General features: G+C 29.5%; 4 protein-coding genes across 45 annotated transcripts; 2 read left to right on the top strand and 2 right to left on the bottom strand.

Annotated features, from left to right (window-relative positions):
- Positions 1-99: 99 nt before the first annotated feature.
- Ocrl (Oculocerebrorenal syndrome of Lowe) lies at positions 100-5,315 on the top strand. Of its 4 annotated transcripts, none has more exons than XM_034330679.2 (19): positions 101-506; positions 782-923; positions 998-1,178; positions 1,282-1,416; positions 1,495-1,610; positions 1,732-1,874; positions 1,949-2,122; positions 2,218-2,380; positions 2,458-2,636; positions 2,714-2,935; positions 3,034-3,169; positions 3,248-3,427; positions 3,490-3,586; positions 3,650-3,787; positions 3,853-3,950; positions 4,030-4,207; positions 4,275-4,402; positions 4,482-4,593; positions 4,663-5,315. In XM_034330679.2, the coding sequence occupies exons 2-19, from the start codon at positions 858-860 to the stop codon at positions 4,788-4,790; spliced, it is 2,574 nt and encodes an 857-aa protein (XP_034186570.1). In that variant the 5' UTR covers positions 101-506; positions 782-857; the 3' UTR covers positions 4,791-5,315. The 4 variants fall into 4 exon arrangements, 3 of the variants coding, with proteins under 3 accessions (XP_076548091.1, XP_034186570.1, XP_034186571.1); XM_034330680.2 differs by having other exon boundaries at positions 101-639; XR_013063358.1 differs by lacking the exons at positions 4,482-4,593; positions 4,663-5,315 and having other exon boundaries at positions 101-639; positions 4,055-4,207.
- Positions 5,316-5,466: 151 nt separating this feature from the next.
- Pen (karyopherin subunit alpha) lies at positions 5,467-8,433 on the bottom strand. The gene is made up of 8 exons (XM_034330682.2): positions 8,270-8,433; positions 7,832-7,924; positions 7,381-7,694; positions 7,045-7,300; positions 6,835-6,973; positions 6,407-6,765; positions 6,001-6,333; positions 5,467-5,929 (listed from the first exon to the last, which is right to left on the bottom strand). Exons 2-8 carry the CDS (start codon positions 7,895-7,897, stop codon positions 5,834-5,836), a joined length of 1,563 nt encoding a protein of 520 aa, XP_034186573.1. The 5' UTR covers positions 7,898-7,924; positions 8,270-8,433; the 3' UTR covers positions 5,467-5,833.
- A 653-nt stretch (positions 8,434-9,086) lies between these two features.
- On the bottom strand, positions 9,087-10,850 carry LOC117607333 (vesicle transport protein SFT2B). Of its 2 annotated transcripts, XM_076692086.1 has the most exons (6): positions 10,571-10,850; positions 10,321-10,444; positions 10,195-10,212; positions 9,908-10,077; positions 9,625-9,739; positions 9,087-9,544 (listed from the first exon to the last, which is right to left on the bottom strand). In XM_076692086.1, the coding sequence occupies exons 2-6, from the start codon at positions 10,387-10,389 to the stop codon at positions 9,416-9,418; spliced, it is 501 nt and encodes a 166-aa protein (XP_076548201.1). In that variant the 5' UTR covers positions 10,390-10,444; positions 10,571-10,850; the 3' UTR covers positions 9,087-9,415. The 2 variants fall into 2 exon arrangements, with proteins under 2 accessions (XP_076548201.1, XP_034186801.1); XM_034330910.2 differs by lacking the exon at positions 10,195-10,212 and having other exon boundaries at positions 9,092-9,544; positions 10,571-10,845.
- A 797-nt stretch (positions 10,851-11,647) lies between these two features.
- Positions 11,648-22,590, top strand: sw (cytoplasmic dynein 1 intermediate chain short wing). Of its 38 annotated transcripts, none has more exons than XM_034330473.2 (14): positions 11,648-11,801; positions 12,222-12,342; positions 12,415-12,511; positions 12,582-12,687; positions 12,775-12,902; positions 14,376-14,411; positions 15,970-15,990; positions 18,147-18,194; positions 19,675-19,827; positions 19,896-20,052; positions 20,178-20,550; positions 20,624-20,855; positions 20,967-21,394; positions 21,508-22,590. In XM_034330473.2, the coding sequence occupies exons 2-14, from the start codon at positions 12,241-12,243 to the stop codon at positions 21,667-21,669; spliced, it is 2,043 nt and encodes a 680-aa protein (XP_034186364.1). In that variant the 5' UTR covers positions 11,648-11,801; positions 12,222-12,240; the 3' UTR covers positions 21,670-22,590. The 38 variants fall into 38 exon arrangements, with proteins under 38 accessions (XP_034186364.1, XP_034186359.1, XP_034186346.1 ...); XM_034330468.2 differs by having other exon boundaries at positions 14,376-14,435; XM_034330455.2 differs by having other exon boundaries at positions 14,304-14,435.
- Positions 22,591-22,615: the final 25 nt, after the last annotated feature.

The following is a 22,615-nucleotide window of genomic DNA, read 5'->3' as shown; positions in this document are numbered from 1 at the left end:
TTAAACTAAATGAACCGATAGCGCCATCTATAGAAATACGGTGGAAACTACTCGACAATTTACCGATCGATTTTCCAAAACTAGATAGTAGACGGTTTTAATTTGTAAACAAATTGTAAAATGTAAAAATGAACACTGTTACCTTGTTGACCTCCAAAAACAGACTGACGCGCCCCAACGTGAAGTGGACAGTTATATTGTTCGCCCTTATCCTAGTGATTTTATCGAGAATGTAGTGTCAGTCCCTAATAAGTTAAAACGAGGACTATTTGTCCATGTGTAAAAGAATGCACTATAGATAATAGTTGTCTTTGACATACACGAATGAAATAAATTTAATCATGCCTAATATCAATTGCAATAGTCTGTCATTTTTATTCTTTTAGTGTCGAATTCATTCATTTAATATAAAGTAATTGTTGAGAATGTTTTAATAAAAATCAATGATGAATGATCCAATCATGACAAACACACTCGTAATTTATTTGTAGTACTGATAAAGTAAGGTAATATTATATAGAAGTGAAAAAAAGGCATTTAATAACGAAGACTTATCAATTTGAACAGTATTAGTTTTATAAAATTTCTGTTATATTCAGTGTTTAAGTTATTCTAATCTACTATTATTGATATAAACAAGCAAGTACAACGTTTTTGATTATTGTTCATATGGATAATAATTACAAATAAGTGTTACAGTAGCAAGCATTGTAATAGTATCCTGTAAAACAACATATTATAATAGAACATATGAACTAACATATTTATTGATATTTTATAGTTTACATGAGTATTGGTTACATGACATAAAGATCTCATATAAAGTATATTGAAAAATATATCATTTACTAATAAACATGTCATCAGCAGAGCAATCAGTGATTGTGCAATCAAAATTTGTTTCTGGAGAGACTGTAATAATTGTATCCTTTTAATCAAAACCAGTCTTATTATTAATACATACTTAATGGTTGTAAATCCTTAACTGTATATGAAGGCAATCGAAGCTTCATTGATACAAGGCTGGGTTAAAGCTGCAAGAATTGTAGCACTTCTGAACAAAGGAACAACCCATGCATTGGTCATTTTAATTACCTCTAGAACACCTCCACAAGTTTATAGTGATCTTACAATAGAAAGGATATTACCTATTGATCAAGATTTCAAATGCAATATAAGTATGTAATAAGCTTGATAAATAACTATTCGTAGTTGTGACTTATTATAAAATTAATATTATAACAATGATATTTAACATTTAATAAATATTATTTATTCAAGATACAAATGAAAAACAACAGGATACTCTTGATGTTTATCTTAATGTTACATCAAGGAAATTGCACCTAGTATTTGAAATGAGACCTGGAGTAGAAACAAGTTCTTTAGTATCTGAAATATTTAGAGCTATAGAAGGTAAATATGAATTGTCATTTCTTTACAAAGTTTTGCTTTACATTCATAATTAATATGTATACTTTTTAATGATTTTAGTATATCAGAAAACAAAAAATTCAGCATCAGAATTTCTGTGGATACAAAAATTAACAGGAAGTACACGTAATTTAAATTCCAACAATAATGAAGATGTACAAGACAATACTGATCCTGTTAGTACATATTATGTATTACTTTTATGTGTGTATAAAACATGTGTATGCATGCGCGAGTGCTTGTATCTGTGTATGTATGTGTATAAAACTAAGTAATATTTGGAAATATCTTTTATAGTTAGTAGATTTGGAAAGTCCAGTTTTAGTTGTCACAAGACGTAGTATTGCTTCTGGCAAGTCTCCTGTGGCTGCTAGAGAATCAGCAGTACGGTATCAAATGGCATGCAAGGAGGATGATTATACATACAGCAAAACATTCCGGTTCGTTTTCTCTTATGTCGAAAATACATCTAACTTCCCCGATTTTTGTATTTTTTACATGAATTTTATTACAGCGTATTTATCGGTACATGGAATGTAAATGGTCAACCACCAAATAATATTACATTACATGATTGGTTAAGTTATGATAAATCACCTCCAGATATATATGCAGTTGGATTTCAAGAATTAGATTTAACTAAGGAAGCATTTCTTTTTAATGACACTCCAAGAGAAGAAGAATGGAGGTATTAAATTTACAATGACATATGCGTGAATCTTAAATTATTATTAAAAATTATTCAATAATATTCCTATATCATCATTACTCTTATATTTATAGACAAGTTGTAGCAAAATCTCTTCATCCAGATGGTGTATACGAACAAGTAGCCATAGTAAGATTAGTGGGTATGATGTTAATTATATATGCATTACATAGTCACATGCCGTATATAAAAGATGTATCAGTTGATACAGTGGGCACTGGTATTATGGGTAAAATGGTAATACTTTGTTTTTAAATTATAATAAGAAAGCCAATACAACAATTACATTAATAATCTATTTTTAATAATAACAGGGTAACAAGGGTGGAGTGGCAGTAAGTTGTTCTATTCATAATACATCTATTTGCTTTGTTAATGCTCATTTGGCAGCACATTGCGAGGAATATGAAAGGAGAAATCAAGATTATGCAGATATATGTACGCGGTTATCTTTCTCAAAATATGTTCCACCAAAAAATTTTAAAGATCATGTGTAAGTAATGTAACCATGTATTTTGTTAGAATATATTCCTATAAAAGTATTTGTAACAAACAAAATTTTAAATGCAGCCAGATCTATTGGCTAGGAGACTTGAATTATCGAATAACAGAAATGGACGTTGCAGTAGCTAAAAAGCACATAGACGTTGAAAATTATGTTCCTGTCTTAGCTCTAGATCAACTCGGTCAACAACGACGATTAGGTCGTGTTTTACAAGGGTTTCATGAAGCAGAAATAAAATTTAAACCAACATATAAATATGATCCAGGAACTGATAATTGGGATTCAAGGTTAATTATATAAATAATCTATGTTGTTTCAATTGAGTAAAATTTATACAGATTTATGTTAGGAATGTTCATATAGTATAAATATATATTAATTATAGTGAAAAGGGCAGAGCACCGGCATGGTGTGATCGTATCTTATGGAAAGGAGAAGCAATTACATCAATTGATTACAGAAGTCACCCTGAACTAAAAATTTCTGATCATAAGCCAGTCAGTGCAATTTTTGATTCCCAGGTAGATAAAAATATTTTAATTCGATAATTTAATGACCACGCATTATTGAGTTTAATTTTTTATAACAATTCTCTATAGATCAGAATCATTGACATAGCAAAGTATCGTAAAACTCACGAAGAAGTGATGAAAAAACTTGATAAATTAGAAAATGAATTTTTACCTCAAGTAATGGTGGATACAACAGAAATCATATTTGACACTTTGAAATTCCTTGAACCTAGTAGTAAAGAACTTATTATCGCTAATACTGGTCAGGTAAGTCGGTTTGCAATAAATTTATCTATAAATTTTACACGTAATAATTATATGATTTATAGGTGCCAGTTCAATTTGAATTCATAAAGAAATTGGGCGATACTAGTTATTGCAAAGATTGGTTAGATATAGAACCCTATAAAGGTTTTATAAAACCAGGTACATTTCTTTCTTTTTCAAAAATAAATTAATTATATCATAATTCTGCTTATCACATTTTAGGAGAAAAATGTGACACTAGATTTGAAATATACGTCGACAAAAGATCGGCATGTAAATTAAATTCTGGAGAAGATAAATTATACGATATTTTAATTTTACATCTTGAAGGAGGAAAGGATATATTTATCACTGTAACAGGTAACATTTTATATTTATAGTGTACTTACGAAAATAATATAAATTGCATGGATTCGCTTTCTCAGGCACTTACGAAAGAAGTTGTTTCGGATCGTCAATGGAAGCTTTAGTTCATATTCCAGTACCCATTAGAGAAATACCTGTTGGTAGATTAATGGAACTCGTTAGTATACATTACTGAAATACAAATAAAAAGTAAAATATTAGTAAAAGTATCGGTATTTAATCTCGTTGCATCACAGGAAAATAATAAAAATCTTTCCCAAGAACCTTACCCTGTTCCAAAAGAAGTATGGTTCTTAGTAGATAGATTGTATCGTCATGGCATAAAAACGGCAGGACTGTTTGAAACACCAGGACTTCATAGTGAAATTATAGCCATAAGGGATTGGTTGGACAATTGGAGTCAAGATCCAATGCGTATCCTACTTTAAATTTAAAATTTAAACAATTACAAATAAATTTTGTTTCCTTAACTTTTGTAAAGCTGGTAGCGTGCACTCTGTTGCAGAAGCATTGCTTTTACTTTTAGAGTCAACAGCTGAACCTTTGATTCCATATAATCTGCATACTGTGTGTTTAAATACAGTGACTAATTATTTACAATGTAAACAGGTACATGAAGTAATATTTTCTGCAAACAATAATGCTATACATGTACGCGTTTCTTAACATTATTTTAACTTGTTTACAGATTGTAATGCAGCTTCCAGAAATAAGGAGAACAGTATTTGTTTATATATGTTACTTTTTACAAGAATTATTAAATCATACCCAAGACAACGAATTAGATGCCAAAACCCTCGGTAGGTCTTTAAATATCTTAATTATTTATTACAATGATCAACAAATTTATATATTGATTTATATTGTAGCAACATTGTTTGGATCAGTTTTTTTAAGAGATCCTCCAAGAAGTAGAGGTGACCGGGATAGAAGGAAAGCTTTATTTGTTTATCACTTTTTAGTTAATGATCAAAGTGACTTTATTCTAGGTCGATAGTAATATTTAGAATTAAAAGAACTTACTCATTAAATAAAATGCAACTAATATAAGTTTTAAAAGAAGTAGAATATTTCACTTATTTTATTTAGCTGAAAGTAATAATATGCTTAGTATCATATTAAAAAAAATATTTTGCAATATTTAGTATTTCTATAATAGTACTTAATGACGTAAAAAAAAATTTTATAACGGTATAACACACGTAAAGTAACTTGCCAGTCTAAAGAAACGTGCTAATTAAACACTTCGCGTGCCACAGTGAAATACTCATAATTAGATAATAAGAAAAAAAACCAAGCTACAATTCCATCTAGTCTCTATAGTCTGAAAAGGCTAAATAGGTATTATGTAAATTTATTCATAAAAGAAATTGTTCTTTGATTAATTTAATTTTATATTACTTTAAAATTATTATTACTGTTTAGAATTATAATGATTTAATGTATGATTATTTGAACGTCTACTCAGGTTCAATATGTATGACCGTAATGTATTGGAAACATGTTAACTTTTGTATCAAAATTTTATTAAAAAATACATATAAAATGTGATAAATAAGGCAGTTTATAACATTTTATTCCCAGCAACAAACTGTAACAATTTATGAAATTTATTGGTAAAATAAAAATACGGAAACAGTAAAGTTTTAGAGACAATTAAATTAAAAACAAACTACTTTTGTAGATATTATATATTTGGAAGAAACATAAAACAGCAAGGTAAAATAATAGCTGCAAAATCACGAAAATATGCCAGGAATTAAATGATCTGAAAATAAATGACAATTTAAAAACTGGCTATACGAAAAAAAAACCGATAAAACAATTACTACTATTATAGGATACACAAAATATCAGAAAAGAATTACAAGAAAAAGACAAAAAATTGTGTTTAATATCTGTCTTAGATGGCAAAAGACTGTAAATTTATAGTTTCCTGATTTTAACTTTTAAACTTTTATAATTACTTATACGCCATTTAATATATTAGTGTGCTTCAAATCGATTAAACCAACGGAAGGGACAGAGCAAAAAGATATTTTAAAAATTAAAATCTTTCTGCGTATCCTCAGTTGGTTTAAATTCCAACTGGCCGTCAGTTGTTGCTGCAGATGTTAATACTGATTCCTCGGCGTCCTGTAGATAGGTTTTATTAATCACACATAAATATTACTATTTAAATATAAAAACTTTAGAAATTCGCTTACCCCATCTGAGAAGAACGTATCTATCATCGCTATAGCTTTTTGGTACACCTCTTCTACTTCATGGTGTTGAAGGTCTTCCAATTTATCTACACCTCCAACTTCCTCTATCATAAGAGCCACTCGATCAACTTCTCCCATTTTTTCTGCCGCATTCAAAATATTAGTTAAACCATCTAGAACAACAAGTACCGTTTTCCACTCCTTGGCTTCTAACAGCTTACAAAATGGCGCTAATACTCCTAATTGTACTAGTTGTGCCAATTGCTGAACTGATCCGCCAGAAGTTAAATTTGTTACAGCCCATGCTGCTTCCTTTTGTGATTTAAAATCTCCCTGCATAGAAATTCAATATTAATTAGTGTAATGTTAATAATCACCCATATAATAAGAAATATAACCGACTTACAGATTGTAAAACGTGTATTAAAGGTGGTAACAGACCAGCATTAATGACATGCTGAATTTGTTCCATGTTACCAGCAGTAACATTACTGATAGTCCATGCTGCCTCTTTAACAATATTAATACGATGATGTTGCAGTAGTAATCCCAAATGTTGTAAACCACCTGCTGAAATTATTGCATCTGTTTGCATATCATTGCCTGTAACTATATTTCCAACTGCACGAAGTGCTGGCGTTAGAACTGTAACTTCAGGCGAAGAGAGTAATTCTACAAGCTTTGGAATAACTCCAGATTCAACAACCGCTTGTATTTTATCATTAGAACCGTCGGTGAGGTATGAAAGGGCCCAGCAAGCATCAGCTGTAATATTATACCATATTATTAAAAATATATATTAATAATTGTATGCAATAAGCAAGATTAACTTACCCAGTATATGTTTATCGGGACTGCTGAGCAAACGATTTAATACTGGTAGAGCAGTTCGTACAATTTCAAACGGAGGCGGTGGATTTTTATTACGGCATAAATTTGATAGTGTCCATACGATATTACGAGTAAACGTTACCTATATGAATAGTAAATTTGAATAATAACTTTATACCTATATCGAAGTAAACATAAATATATCATACATACAGAAGTATCAGGTTTAATTAACTCTAATAAAAGTGACATAGTATCGTATGCAAGAACAAGATCACGAGCCATTGGACCATCTCCAGCAATATTTCCTAGTGCCCATACAGCTTGCTCAGCAACATTGGGTGATGCAGATTTAAGGAGTGCTGCTAACTTTGGTATAGCACCATGTTTAACAACAACATGAGTTTGCTCTGATGTTCCTGATGCCACATTAGTCAGTGCCCATGCTGCTTCAAACTGCAATGCAGCACTGAAAAATATTTGAGGCAGATAACAAAAGAAATTCGTAGCCGCGATGGAAATGGAATAAATTTACTGTATTATATATACTTATGGTGACAATCCAAAAATTCAACACATTTTGGAACAATTCCTCGTTTTATCATGCTGTCAATGGGAGGATTCTTTTCTCGACTTAACATCTTTCTGCATGCTTGAGTTGCTTGAAGTAGAACTGTTTCATCTGAAGATTTCATACCATCAAAAATGTCATCTATAGATGTTGTAAGAGGTGAAAGATTATTATCCTCTGCAGGAGTTTGTGGCTCTTTTCCAATGTTTAAATTTCGCCGTTTTAGTAACTGTTCATCTTTTCTAGCTTTACGCAATTCTACTGATATTTCATTCCTTCTTCTTCGTGCCTCCTATAATAACAAATTATGTTATGTAATAAACAATGACTCTTATGTAAACAACATTTACATATATTGAAATATGTAATTTACTAGAGGTATAATATTTAATAAATATTTAAATGTTATACACTTTATAATTAACTCACTTCATGTTTATTATTAAATTTGAAGACAGCTTTACGGCTATGACAATCAGCTTCTGATGCAGGCATTTTTCAACTTAAATAGAATATCTTTCTCTGAAAAATATAAACAATATTTAAAAAAACGTATCCCTAAAATACATTTGTAAGATCAAAGTATTCAATCAAACATCAAAATGTTTCAAAAAGAAGCAAGAAAATTATTTGTATATTGTTTAAAGTTATATAATTTCAAAAAAAACGTTTACGATTACTTTACTGGCAATCTATTGTAAAACACATTAATCTACAGGTTATAATTTATGTTTAAATAAGACGTTATTTCAAATGTAAGTTTGGTAACGGTTATTTCCATTATTCTTTTAAACTCTTTTTTCTATTACATGATCTCTACTTACAACACATTTAAAATATTTTAAATGATTAAAACATATTATTTACCGTAAATATATCAATAAATATTAGAAGAAAACGATCAAATCATAAATCATCGAACTTCTACACAATGATCACGACCCGCGCGTCAAATACGCAATGGCTGATGAAGAAGTTTCTTTGCATGTACTGAAGAACCTGTTGCTGTTGCTGTTGATCGAAAAGACGAAAACTATCGTTTATCTTCATCCAATTACGACTTCCTCCTTCGTATGACGAAAGAACGCATTGCCTTACGATTGGTGGTTAAAATTACAACGGTATATGGTTGGTTGTTCAATATTTAACGTTCAATTTTTAAATTAAACTGCACGAAATCTCAAATATGTATTACACACATTAAAGGTTTATAATATGTTAGCTACAAGAAGTATGCGAGAACCCGAATATGTTAGGTTGGATTAGGTCAAGAATTTTTCTCGAGATTAGGTCAATTTCCCAAAAAGTCTGTTCATTAGTTAATTTAATAATTTACTAGCTGAACTTTAAAGTCTGTTCATCTCGATATTTCAGGAACTAAAAGCTCTGTTTTTCTATTACTGTATTCTAAGAACTGAGTTTAAAGATCCAATTGTGCGTGCAGAATGTAGAAAAATTAACTTTTTAAATACCAATTTAAAAAATAAAATATACATATTACTTATTTGATGCATTATATATAACTAGCAGGATGCATATTAATAAAATTCTTATATTTAAAGAGTCTATAATAAATATGAATAGGAAATGATAATTTGTATAACATAGAATAAATAACTTAGTATCTATTTAATGTACAAAATTATTAATACTGTACAAAGATTACATAGTAGGTGTTGTAAAAAAAACAGTATTATTAGTATGTTATATATTTTATATAAATTAAATAGATTCATTTGCTTTTAATAATGTTATAAAATATTGTAATTTTAAGTATATATTTAAAAATGTTTTCATTGTATTTCCAATGAGGTACAGACATATTGTAGTAGAATCTTGCTGAAATAGATCCATATTATCTTATTCATATTTGTATTTATCTGTTATTATATTTTGCATTTTCAAACAAATTTCAGACAAATTCATATAACATTTGTGCAATGTGAAGAACAACGTATAACTCTTAATATACATATTAAGTGAAATATTTGACTGCACAATTTGCAAATCTTTTCATGTAATACATGATTCCACAGTTTTTTTGACAGCATCACGTGCATAAGGTATATAAGATAGAGAATACCATGTCATTGCCAGTGATTGAATAATTATAAACAACAATGCCAGTCCTGGATTCTTGAGCTAAAAATATACATATTAAATAAACAATATTTTGTTGGTATAGTATTTATAAATGAAAAAATTCATTTTTCTGTACTCACATGAGCTGCAAAAAGTGTCATTCCAATTGCAACAAATACTAAAATAGTTGCCACAATTCTTGTTGATGCAAACATCTTTTTTAATTGACTGCATGGACCCATTAAGAAACATGTGCTAAGAATAACATAAATAATATTATTATTGTTAGTATAATATATACTACAAAACAGTGTAAATATTGCTTATAATTAAAACAGAGTATTGAAAGTTTCATGAACAGTTTCTAAAGTAGAAATAAATTCATTTAATTCTTATATCAAATTTTAGAAATTGTTTTTCTACCTTGCTAATGAGATGACATTTCCTAATGTATAAAATACAGCAAATATTGTAAGTCCCTTATGTAAAAATAAAGCAAAAGATCCAAGGAAAGAGCATAGAATGCCAACAATAAAACAAATAGCAAAACCTTTTATCCGAGTCGACCAACTTAAGGTACTTTGGTCCATAACCTAAAAACAAAAGTATCTTGTAATATATTTTGAAAGTGAAATAAATACATTTTCATTGCTGATAAATATTATTGTTGAAATATATAAAGCTTGTATTTTTTAAATTGATATGCTTACCACAAAATCCACATCAGTCTTCCATTAATAATTGTGAGCATTTAAAATAACAATTTTATGCAAGTAAAATGGAATGAAACATATATCACGAAATTAACATAATTAAAAGTTATTTAAATGAATTACCTGTGTAATAATACCGCTTTCTTCATCGCATTGATCATTTCCACTCAAAGCTCTCCTTAATTTATCCATTTTTTCTTTTAACTTAATTAACTACTAGGTATTCTGCAAATAACAATACTCTTATCTGCAATACAAATATAAATTAATATCCCTCCCATGGCATTATAAATGATCCATCTCTCGTAAATATGAATCATTTCAATACTTAATATCGATAGAATAACAATTATATGAGAAGTGATATTATTACTTCGTATATATTATTTAGAAGCTTAAAAATCTGGAAACATGTTTATTGTAACCACCAAAACGATGTAAACTTTCTCGCATGAAAACAGAATATGTTATCGTTATCACTGTAATTTACTATATAAAACAGCTGTTTTTCTTTATGTTTCATACTTTGCAGGATGTCACAGAATGATATTCAGTGATGCAACATAAAAATTTTCCGATTATAAAATCGGAACTTATTAATTACAATAATAATCATTTAATAGATCGTAATGATAAGCTATATATTATATGTATACTAAATAATAAAGTATAATATACACAAATTATACATATACATGTAAGATCTTAAGGTGATGCTAGCATGGAAGCCGAACTTCGAATTCCGCGTCGGTAAAATAGTCAACGTTTCATTGAAAATTAGGCCGAACAGAAACTGATTTAAGCGCCACCTCAATTATCGCTACTATCAACTAACGGCATGCTATGCTACGTTACCTTTCGCATACACCTAAATGACACGTGTATGCTACGATAGCTATACCGCAGCTCACCAGAGTCCATAACTGCGAAAAGACCAGTTTTCGTTCTTCGCGCTTCTCCAGTGCGCATCTTCGCCCTGATTGGCGATACTCCCAAACGAAGTGGAAAGCGATTAGCAGAGAGCTCGCTGCGTTCCCCCACCATCTTCCAACCTGCGCGTCGCAGTTATGGACTCTGGTGAACTGCGGTATATATGTGAAATGATCTGTGGATCGCATTGATTGAAAATTAAAATAAAAAATATTTGTAGAATGTGTTGCATAACACTTCGGTCTCTCCTAGTCTCTTCCTAATATCTAAAGGCTCTCCCTCTTTCAGCATCCAAAATTCTTCATTGTCTAAGCTTCTGTAGCTTTTTAAAATAGAAAAAATAGCTTTTTGTCTAATATCAATCTAATCGTCCTGAGCTCTCAAAATAAGAAATGATCACCCTCAAAACATTGTCTTATCGGTGATAATTTTAGGAATGCAGCTATAAGAATGTTTTATTGCTGCCATCTGCTGAATGCATTTCGAAGTTACATAGATAAGCATATAGCAGTGACTCACTGCAGAAAGTAAATTAGTATGAGATATTGATACGGTGGTGCTGTTGTCGCAATGCAAAAGATTTGCATGCGGGCGGGTCAAATAGATGTAGAAGAAATCAAAACTACGGCAGTTTTTTGCATTCTTACTTATAAAAATACATTTTACAACAATAGGTGAATGTTTCTTATGTTTCTTATAACAAGAATACAAAATTTTTAGTCAGTTTATGGTGTTGGTGTTGTTGGATGACAGATGGACATTCTTGACCGAAGCCCCTTACCGAATATTTTAACGGGAATACATTAATTGTTGCATTTTTAGTACATATCTAATATTGCCTAGCATTAGCACGATATTTATTTATTTAATATTTGTGAAAATCTTTTATTTGGATGCACATCTTGCGGCATAGAACTGACCTGAAACTGACGTCACCGGACAGAAATCAATAATCGCACTAAATGTGGACAAAGTTCCGTTAATAAGTTTCAAGACATCGATTAGCTGCATTATAATCTCTGCAATGCTTTGTGAACCGCTCACTGCGTTTTCCAAATAACTTTATTAATGAAATGTTTATAAATATTGTTTAGGTGTTAAGAAAATAGTATAATGATGTCTGACAGAAAAGCAGAACTTGAAAGGAAGAAAGCCAAACTCCAGGCTATTAGGGAAGAAAAGGAGAGGCGTAGGCGAGAAAAAGAACAGAAAGATGTAAGACTATTTTATTTAAATATGTTTATATTTTATTGCTTATTGATTAAAATTTATTTACATACTTTCAAGATTGAGGAAGCCACGGTTCGTGCTGCAGGAACAGATAAAGATCATCGTAAGGAGTTGGATGCTATGCTATCATCATTGGGTGTAGCACCAGTATCAGGTACATATTTTCTCATTATAATTTTCCTGTTTGTTTAATTCACTTTCTCATACATGTATTTTGTTTACAGATGTATTGTCTAGTTTATCTAGTATGAATTCCTTGACCCCGGAACAAAGTGCTAATGCTACTCCCGATGCTAGTCTACAACCATCTAGTATAAATTCTGCTCAAAGGTATTTATATTAGAAAGAACAATTTACTAATTGTATGCTATAAAGTGATAAATGCATTCTATGATTTCTACTTTTTTTTTATAGTAGTGCTGGAAGGAAGAAGAATCGAGAACTTACTATTGTATCAGTAGCACATACCAATATTCCACCGAAAGAACCAGTCGTTTATAGCAAACAAACACAAACTATTCAGACAACACATACATCGCACGACGGTGAGTTAGTGTATTTATTTTACATTATATTGATCTGCATTCAGTGTTGCTTTCCAATTGTGAATTTAAAAATATATTTAAATACTAGAAAATTATCAGCACTTGCATTATACTAATCTTACTTTTATTAAATAAGTAAGATACTAAATTTTCAATTTTATGATTTATACAAATAATTCAAATTTTTGTCAGTTTTAAATTGTTTTGAAATATCACTTTGCTTAGAGATTGAGTACAGTAAAGTGGGTGGTGTACACAAAAGTGCATTATCTTAAAATATATCTTTAATGATATCACTTCATTAATAAAATAGTTATCAAATGTTGATAATCTTGTATAATATTTTAATTAATAAGATGTGTTGCATATAATGCACAAATGATTTTATTGTGGTAACAGTGACAGTTACAGTACTGATTTATATTGTGTTTTATGATTAATTTTAACTAATGAGGAAACTTACATATTCTTAAAATACACTTATACAAAAATGGCATGTTACTTACCACTAGTACTATTGTCATTTTATTTTTTTTTCTTGTGCGTGTTAACATTTGCTGAATTAAGTTTTCAACACTTTTTAAATGAATAAAATAAGTATTTGAGAGGATTTTGTTTACTATCATGCATAATAGATTATGATATTTTCACCATATGAAAATGTTATTAACTTATAATTCATTACATAAATTAATAATTGTTTTTAAGTGACAGCAGATATATTTTAAAAGTTTTATCTTAATTGTATGTCTTAATAATAATAGTAATATGGATTTAATATTGTGCTATTGGAGGAATTCTTTGTCTATTGTAAAATAATAAGTATCAGGTGTCTGCAAATAAGGGATATGTATTTTTGGAGTTTGATTTTAATGTTAGTATTCTAACACTAAAGCAACAAAGTTTCTAGTTCTTTTGTTTATGAACTTTGTATATCTTGGAGAAGGAGTAGTAGATATGAATAACATCCAATACACAGAGGTTGTGGACATAAATATTAATTTTCTTGGTGGTGGAAACTGTATTTCTCATATTTTATACTTCTATTTTATCAATCCGCAATTTCAGTTAGTTTTGATATAATTTGCAAATTTTTATTTATCTTGTTATTTATTTTAATAATATAAAAAATAACAAATTGCGAGCTTTTCTTATATTTCATTTTTCATACCACCTACTTTACTACGAGCTTCTGACTAAAATATAAAATTTAAAATGATTTTCTATAATTCCCAAAATGTATCCACAACTTTAAAAGAATTTTTAATGTTATAATGGGATGTAATAGTGCGTGTTACGTGCGTATCCCGATACCTAACTGATTTTGCGGCATTATTAAGCGTACCGTATTCCATTGTCTTTGCTATACAATCGGTCAAAACAACCGGTGTTGGACATAAGGACTGTCCGCATCTTCTTCTGCATACACCATCTACTCCTGTTCAACAACACCAACTCACTCTTACTCCGCAGGCTACTTTGAGGCTGACTGGTGGCGTCCCAGGAAAGGTGGGTCTGCACCAAACTACCTATGTATGTTCTGTCTTCTTTTTTATTACCCTTGCTATAATTGTTGTACAACAATATATGATAGAGGTAGATACATTGGTATCCATGTTTAAAACAAAGAGGTGTAGAATCAGTTTAATTTTCTTCATTTTCATTACCTTCCATGGTTATAGTTTCATATATCATTTAGCGTTATTGAAAGTTATTATTATTTCTTGATTCTACAACTCTAATTACGCTACAAGTGTTGTATGTGGTGGTAGGTATGTGTATTGAAATATTAAGACTTCCAAATGTGTTATACACATTTGATAGAAAATATTGAGCAGAATTTTGAAAAAATTCAATTATATATTTATGGTATACATTTTATCTATTACTTCCATATGCAACATTTATTTGTTTGCATAAACGATAAGCTTCTAACATGCTTCACATACTTTAATTGAATAATATACTAACAGTTTATTGAAGTTACATAGTACATTAACTATAGGCGTCCTGTTTGTTGGGAAAATTAAAAAATTTTTGCAACAAAAAGTCAATGTACCTTGACTCATGTGTGCTAGTGTTAAATTTATCAAATATACATATAAATTAATTATTGTTTAATAATTTATGAACATGAATATTTTTAGACAGCAACATTGCTTTAATCATAGTAGCAACGTTTTAGAAATCCAGTTCTTTGGTACTTTGTTTAATATTCTAAAAAGAAAAGCAATATTGAAAAATATAATTATTTTTATTTGTTATAACGTGCAAAATGTAGTGCATTGTAGACATGTTCAACATTTTAACAAAGCTTATATTTAAAAAGGATAGCAATATTTACTTTTGAGAAACTTAGGGGGGTGGGCATAAGTGTGACAAGTGATGTAAGTGAGATATTAAATCTTTATAAGTAAACATCCATTGGTAGTCATAATAGTTTCATTACTTTATGTTACGTAGTTAATAATATATCAATTAAAATCAGTAATAAAATATATTTCAGAAAAAGTGTTGAATTGTGATGAAGATTGAACTTATAATTAAACTTATATTAATTGAATTGTATTCCAATGATATAAGAAGCATTGAATATGTATGTTTCCTCTTACATGTAGGATCACAGCATCACACAATATAAAACTTTACAAATCTATACTCACCTAACTACATTCAGCGGATAAAAGTCTTTTTTGTTTATGCTTTTTGTGCAATTATCAATTCAAGTCTATTTGACTTTTATTGTAGTTAAATAAATAATTTCTTTGAATGTAGAAATAGTATGTTTTAACTTACAACAATAATAATTATAAAAGACTATAAGAAAAAATGCTACAAATGTTCTATAATAAATTAATAAGACTTAACTATATTTTTTAAAGTTTTAATTAAAAACTTGTTGTATGCTATAATATGAAGTATTTTTGGTAGTTAAACTTTTCTTTTATATTATAGTAACGATATTTTTCTTAAAATATTTATGGTCTGAGTGTAGAGAGGTGTTATTAGTGTAGTGCATTCTTATGAGATTGTAACTAAGTACAATTTTTTTCCCTCCCCTTCTCAGCTCATGCATTCGACTATTACGGTAAGTTATGATTTCTCTTGGTTTTCAACAAGTTTTAGGTTCAGATATAGGTTTAGCTATATTTCGTTTATTACTTAGGATTAATAACATATATCTATGAAAACTGAGTTTAGACGACAATATAATCATTATAATTATTAAATTACATTTCAAAATCTTTAACAGGAAGAAAACTATTACATTGATTGACTTCTTATAAAAAATGATTAATTAGAGAATGCACTCTCTGTTTATTTCTCAATTATTGACAAAATTTTTCTAGCAGAAAGAAGCAAAAATACTATTTTCTAGTTTGAATAAGACTCATATTAGTGTCTTAAAACTCTCCACCCAGAACTTAAGATATCTCTGCTATCTTATAAATTGCTTTGGACTTTTTGGCTCTTTTAATTTTTATGTTCTATTATTATTGGGTGTGTTTACTTTCAGTTACTGTATGTATTACTTTTTAAGTATTTATCTGACATCCCGACTTTTAAACGGAAATGATTTGGCATTTATACATTTATGAAAGCACTTAAATTAAAACAATAAATGCGGATTGTATAATTTGTTACTCTGAGATTAAAAATTTCATTTGAAATACATGTTTCTAAATATTTAACACGAACCAGTACTCACAACACTGTGTACAAGAGACGTACAGAAGGTATTTGTGAAGTGAGTTTGCCCAATATAGTTACATGTTTACTGTAGAATAATAATAAAGTTTTTATTATTTTAAGGTATATAAGAATACTGAATGTGTAATTTAGAATACATACTTTACACCAGTATTAAATAAGCATGATTATTTTTAGTATTTACAGACTACCTTTGGACTATTTAATTTTATTGATAAAAAAATTCAGTTTTAATGAATGAAATCTTTTGTGCGCTTTACGTAATTAATGAGATTTTTTTTTATAAAAAACGACTGTTCTTTAAATAAGTAAGTAATGTAAAAGTTGCTGAGAAAAATATCTATAATGTTTAAATGAAATTTTGGTAGATTGTTTGATATTGTTTAGAAATGGGACTGTCTGAAATATAAAAATGCTTTACGTACAAATATCCATTGGCAAATCTTGTCACAACTTAACGCACCTTCCAGAGTTCTCGGCTCGGTTATTATTTCCATACTTTTTGGGATACTACAGTGTACTAATATGGGAGCGGATGTTTTGGTGTTGGGATCAGTAAATATCATAAGTTATACTTTAAAACAAATTTTTTTTTTAAATGTGGCTTAAGCTTTTAGTGTCGCTAAAGTTCAATTTAATGTTGCTTGAAAGAACTTTTAAAATATGAATACATATTTTAAATATGGCTTTTTAACAGCACGGTTTCTTTTTTATAAAAATAATTCAAGAAAAAGAAACGATTGAAATAGACAAATTTTTACATATTTACTTTACACTGATATTAATATATTTTTCCAACAAAACGTTTGTATCTTGATGTTGATTAAATTTTAGATGAAAAAAATTATTTTCTTTAAAAAATTAGCAGTAAATAGTAAACAATTGTATTGGAATGTAAATTAGTAGTCGGAGATGTCAGTTTTCTATATTCAAATATTTAAATGTTGCAAATTCTTCCTTATCTTTATTTATTTGTTTTTTAAAATTCTTTTTTATTATTATTTTCAAGATATTTTTTCAAAATTTGCTAATTGAGTTTTATAATGAATTCATTTTACAAAAACAATACTATTTCAAAGCTGATCCAAAGATATCGGTAATAAATATTATACAGTTTAAAGGAATTGGAACTTCGAAAAATTTAAATTCATTGAAAAAGTGAATTGTATTTGAATTTCAAAGTTAAAAAGAATTCACTTCTTTTCTTAATTTTTTAAACAATATAATAAATATAGTGACATTAATAGGTATACTACGTGCATGTTTAAATATATATACACATACACATACACACTTTCTAGCTAATTGTTGATGTATCTTATGGTAAAAGAAAAATAATAACAAATAGATATTTTGCATAATTGTGATTATAATTAATCGGTAGCAATTATTTCAAGCGTATTTTTAGTGTTCTAGTTAGATGCTTATGATATACATCAATAATTTCCTATGAGAGATATAAGATTAGAAAATAAACAGAACTAACATAATGTTAGACAAGATTGATTGACATTTTCTTTTCCCTCCTTCAAGACGAGTACAATCTAAATCCTGGTTTAGAATGGGAGGACGAATTTACAGGTAGGTAATCCTCTCTAGAGATGATTTACTCTACCTAATTGTATTACAAACACATCAGAGTTACATTCATTTTCACAAAAATTGCATTTCAAAGTAACCTTCACTTAATTTTTTTTTTTCCTTTTTTCTTCGTTTCTGTTCAATTATTGTACCTACACATATGCACTGAAAGGAGGGAACATGTACTATCAATTTACACTAAAAATTGCTTGATAAATCGTCGAATTGTTAGGTAGTTTAATTACCTGTAAAAAGAATATCTTCGCTTTAGTTTTAATTACGCATGCATAGATAGTACCTGTAATTTTATTTACATTAGGTGTACTAATTAATTCGGTGCCTTTCCTATTTTTAATTGAAGATTTATTTTTATAAAATCACAGTATCTCCACTTGAAATAATCATTCATATTCTTGCGTCATTTTTCAAATCCACCGATGCGCGGAAAAATATTCAAATTTAAAATAGCGATGCCAAAGGTGCCAAATTGATTTTCACATCCTGATATATCATTCACTATGCATGAACGATGTAATACTATAAACTATCATCATCTATTTCTGTTTCGTATTATATTTAGAAAGTATTTCTTCGTTTGTGAAATTATAGATCTAGATTTCCTTCCTTTTTATCAAATAAAAATTTTGTATTTAGTAAATGCTGCATGAGACTTGGGAAGTTGCGTTAATATATCTCCACTCAGCATTTGTTTTAAATTTATTCTTTACATTTCATTTAAAATTCGTTGTTGAAAATTTATGAAAAACAGTTTTTGGGAAACATTTATTATTTAATAGTACATTACAAAACGCAACATCAAGAAAAAATCATCGAATCATCATTCACTTTCTTTGGCTCACTCTTTCATTTCATTTACGTTTTATGCTAATGTACGAAGGGTGGAGAGATACCGTTTCAAATCATTCTAAAAGAAAATTATCATTTTTTTATCTATATAGTCCCACCAACAAGCAGTCCACCTCTTTTTTTATACCCAACTAATATCGGTGCATGTGATCTCAGCCTAATAGTTATTTTTGCAGTATGTTTGTTTATTTCTCGATCAGTTTCTTTTTATTGATTTAATTAATTTTATGCTTTTACGGAAGCCTTCCAAAGAGAGTTGCATCCTTTTTTAAACTTGACGCTTCCACAATTGATTTGCGAACATATTTTTTGTTTGTTCTATTTATCTGAATATTTCAAGAACGTATGAATTTTTTAAATTCTGAACGTCCATCTATTAAACGTTGTACATTTTGCAAAGTTACCATTCGAATGCTCGTCGTTGCTCTTATTTTTGTTTTTTCAAATTTCTTGCAAATTTAATGTGTAGTGTCCAGCTTATTTTTAAGTAAACGTAGAGCATCGAATTTTAAAGTAGGGCAATTGCCAAGAGGTAGTTAGATGTATGAAAGTTAGGGTACTCGTGGCGGAACCAGCTTATTCACCACAGTTTTGACATTTGATGATGGCCAAGCCGAAGATGAAGAGAACAGCTTGCCGCATATGGATGGTTTCCAAAGCAAACTTCCTCCTGGTATTCTTCCCCATGGTTTACCCCAAGTCAAAGAAGTGCAGCCTGCTGTTACACAAGTGGAGCAAGAAAAGGAAAAAGAAAAGCCTAAAGAAGGTAAATTTTTAATAAATCAGTCTGTTAATAATTAACAGTATATTACCTGTATTTAATGTAATTTGCAGTAAGGGAACTCAGTGAAGAGGAGAAGCAAATGATCATATTATCTGAAGACTTCCAACGATTTCTTGATCGTACTAGTCGTATAGTGGAAAGAGCATTAGGAGAATCTGTTGATATTTATACTGATTATACTGGTACCATGGACGGTGAAGATGGAATGTGAGTAATCATAAACCTTACATTTAGTATGGAATTCAAATTGTACTTTTTATCTATCTGTAGGTCTTTAAAATGTTAAGTATGAAATACGTAACCAGCTTTAATTAATTTGATTCATTATTTAGGGATGAAAAGAGTCATCAACGTCTATGGTTAAACCGGTCATTCTTCTGTGACCGATGGTCTCGCAACCGTTGTGTAACCTCAATGGATTGGTCACCTCAGTTCCCGGAACTCCTTGCAGCTTCCTATAACAACAATGATGATATTCCAAACGATCCAGATGGAGTTTGTTTGGTTTGGAATACAAAGTTTAAGAAAACCACACCAGAATTCATCTTCCATTGTCAGTCTCCAGTGATGTCAACTACATTTGCAAGATTTCATCCTAATTTAATCTTAGGAGGTACTTATTCTGGTCAGATTGTTCTCTGGGATAACAGAGTACAAAAGAGATCTCCTATTCAACGTACTCCATTATCAGCAAGTGCACACACTGTAAGTTCTATAATTTATGTGATTTCATCTTGTAAAAATGTGTTTTCAGTGTTATGAACAATTATAATTTCAGCATCCTGTTTATTGTTTAAACATTGTTGGAGCTCAAAACGCACACAATTTGATAAGCATCTCAACCGATGGGAAACTTTGCTCTTGGAGCTTAGAAATGTTATCACAACCATTGGAGACATTGGAACTCCATACTAAACAATCAAAGCCTATTGCTGCTACTTGTTTAGCATTTCCTTATGGCGATGTTAATAATTTCGTTGTGGGTAGCGAGGATGGAACTGTTTATTCCGGTAAATAAACTTTGAAATTTAGATCACGGGACGATACCTAAACGTAATTGTTGCTAAATGTTTGGATAATAACATCTAGATATATTATGATGGTTTATATTTGTTTTGTAGCTTGTCGTCATGGTACAAAAGCCGGAGTATTAGAAACATATGAAGGACATCAAGGACCAGTTACTGGAATCAGTGCCCACGCTGTACAAGGCGGAATAGATTTCTCGCATCTATTCTTAACATCTTCCATTGACTGGACGATTAAATTGTGGAGTCTCAAGGAAAACAAACCTTTGTATTCCTTTGAGCACAATGGCGATTATGTTTATGATGTCGCCTGGTCACCGACTCATCCAGCCTTGTTCGCTGCTGTAGACGATTCAGGACGATTGGATTTGTGGAATCTTAATCAGGATACCGAAGTGCCTACAGCTAGTGTCCTGATCGATGGATGTCCGGCTCTTAATAGGGTCTCATGGACCCCTAGTGGGTTACATGTGACCGTTGGGGATGATACTGGAAAGATTTGGGTGTATGATGTTGCTGAGGTAAAATTATTTTATTATTTTAATTTTAAAGGTTGTTATTCTGTTTAACCATCTTCTAATTATGTTTGAGGGAAGGGTAAGTGTTACTAATGCAACTATTTATTTAAATATAGCATTTAGCACATCCAAGGATCGACGAATGGAACAAATTTTTGTATACTCAACAAGAACTGAAACACAACAAAGCAGACGAAGAATTGCATAAACTAAATCTGAGGGAGCCTGCTTCCTTAACTTCTATACACCCCTTGTTAACCACGGGCCCTCTAAGATAAAGATATTATTTTATTCAAATGTCATTGTCACGTTCGGTTTGAGTACCTTAAACTTAAAAATCAAATGAATCTAACCTATAATCTGAAAGGAACAAAACGAAAGTGTATTGTATTAATTGCAGTTTATCGATGTATCTTTAAGTATTTGTAGAGTATTTTCATTCTGTATAAAGCATTGAACAGGAAAAAAAGAACGTGTGAACATTTAACACGTATATTTGCTATGTCTTTAAACGGCTATAAATTCAACATGTCTAGTAGGAACAGTATATGTTTATTAAAATGCAGTAAGTACATTAAGCATGTATGCAACATATCTGTGCATGTAAATAATCAAAGCTATAAATACCAATGAAATTGATGAATTACGGAAACGAGATATAATTGACAAAATTGACAGTACGTATATCAAGATAAATTATTATAACGTCTTAGTTGCTAATATTTATAACTGTTATTTTTAGAATCATATTTCAAATTATTATTTTAATGCTAATACTCCTTAACCAACGTATTAAAAGTAACATTATTAGAATAACTTTGAGACGTTTATTATTATTTATATTCTTTTAGGAATTTAATATAATTTAAGTAATCGTAATTTGTTTTCTGTATAGTTCATAAATATAGCAAAATCTAGTAAATAAAAATGTATATATAACAATTACTTTCGAGTTATCATAAACTACTGGGCTTTATCTAACAATAAAATGTGATACTGTTATTATAGCACTGTGTTGGAATGCGTACTTCTGCTCAAAGCATATTTTAAATGTAATTTTTTTTATAAGAAGAATCATTTAAATCGGTAAATTCTGCTGTCTGCGGCAAAGCATAAATTTATTAAATAATTTTGTAATGCATATTTTTTAATTTAATTTTTAACTAAGCAACGATTATTGTCTACATAAGTAAATAAGTTGATTTTCCTTATTGCTGCAAATAA

The sequence above is a fragment of the Osmia lignaria genome, chromosome 14 (genome assembly GCF_051020975.1).
Source record: "Osmia lignaria lignaria isolate PbOS001 chromosome 14, iyOsmLign1, whole genome shotgun sequence".
NCBI classification, from domain to species: Eukaryota; Metazoa; Arthropoda; class Insecta; order Hymenoptera; family Megachilidae; genus Osmia; species Osmia lignaria.
The sequence above is the reverse complement of the archived record's forward strand: the minus strand, read 5'-3'. Positions and strand labels throughout refer to the sequence as shown.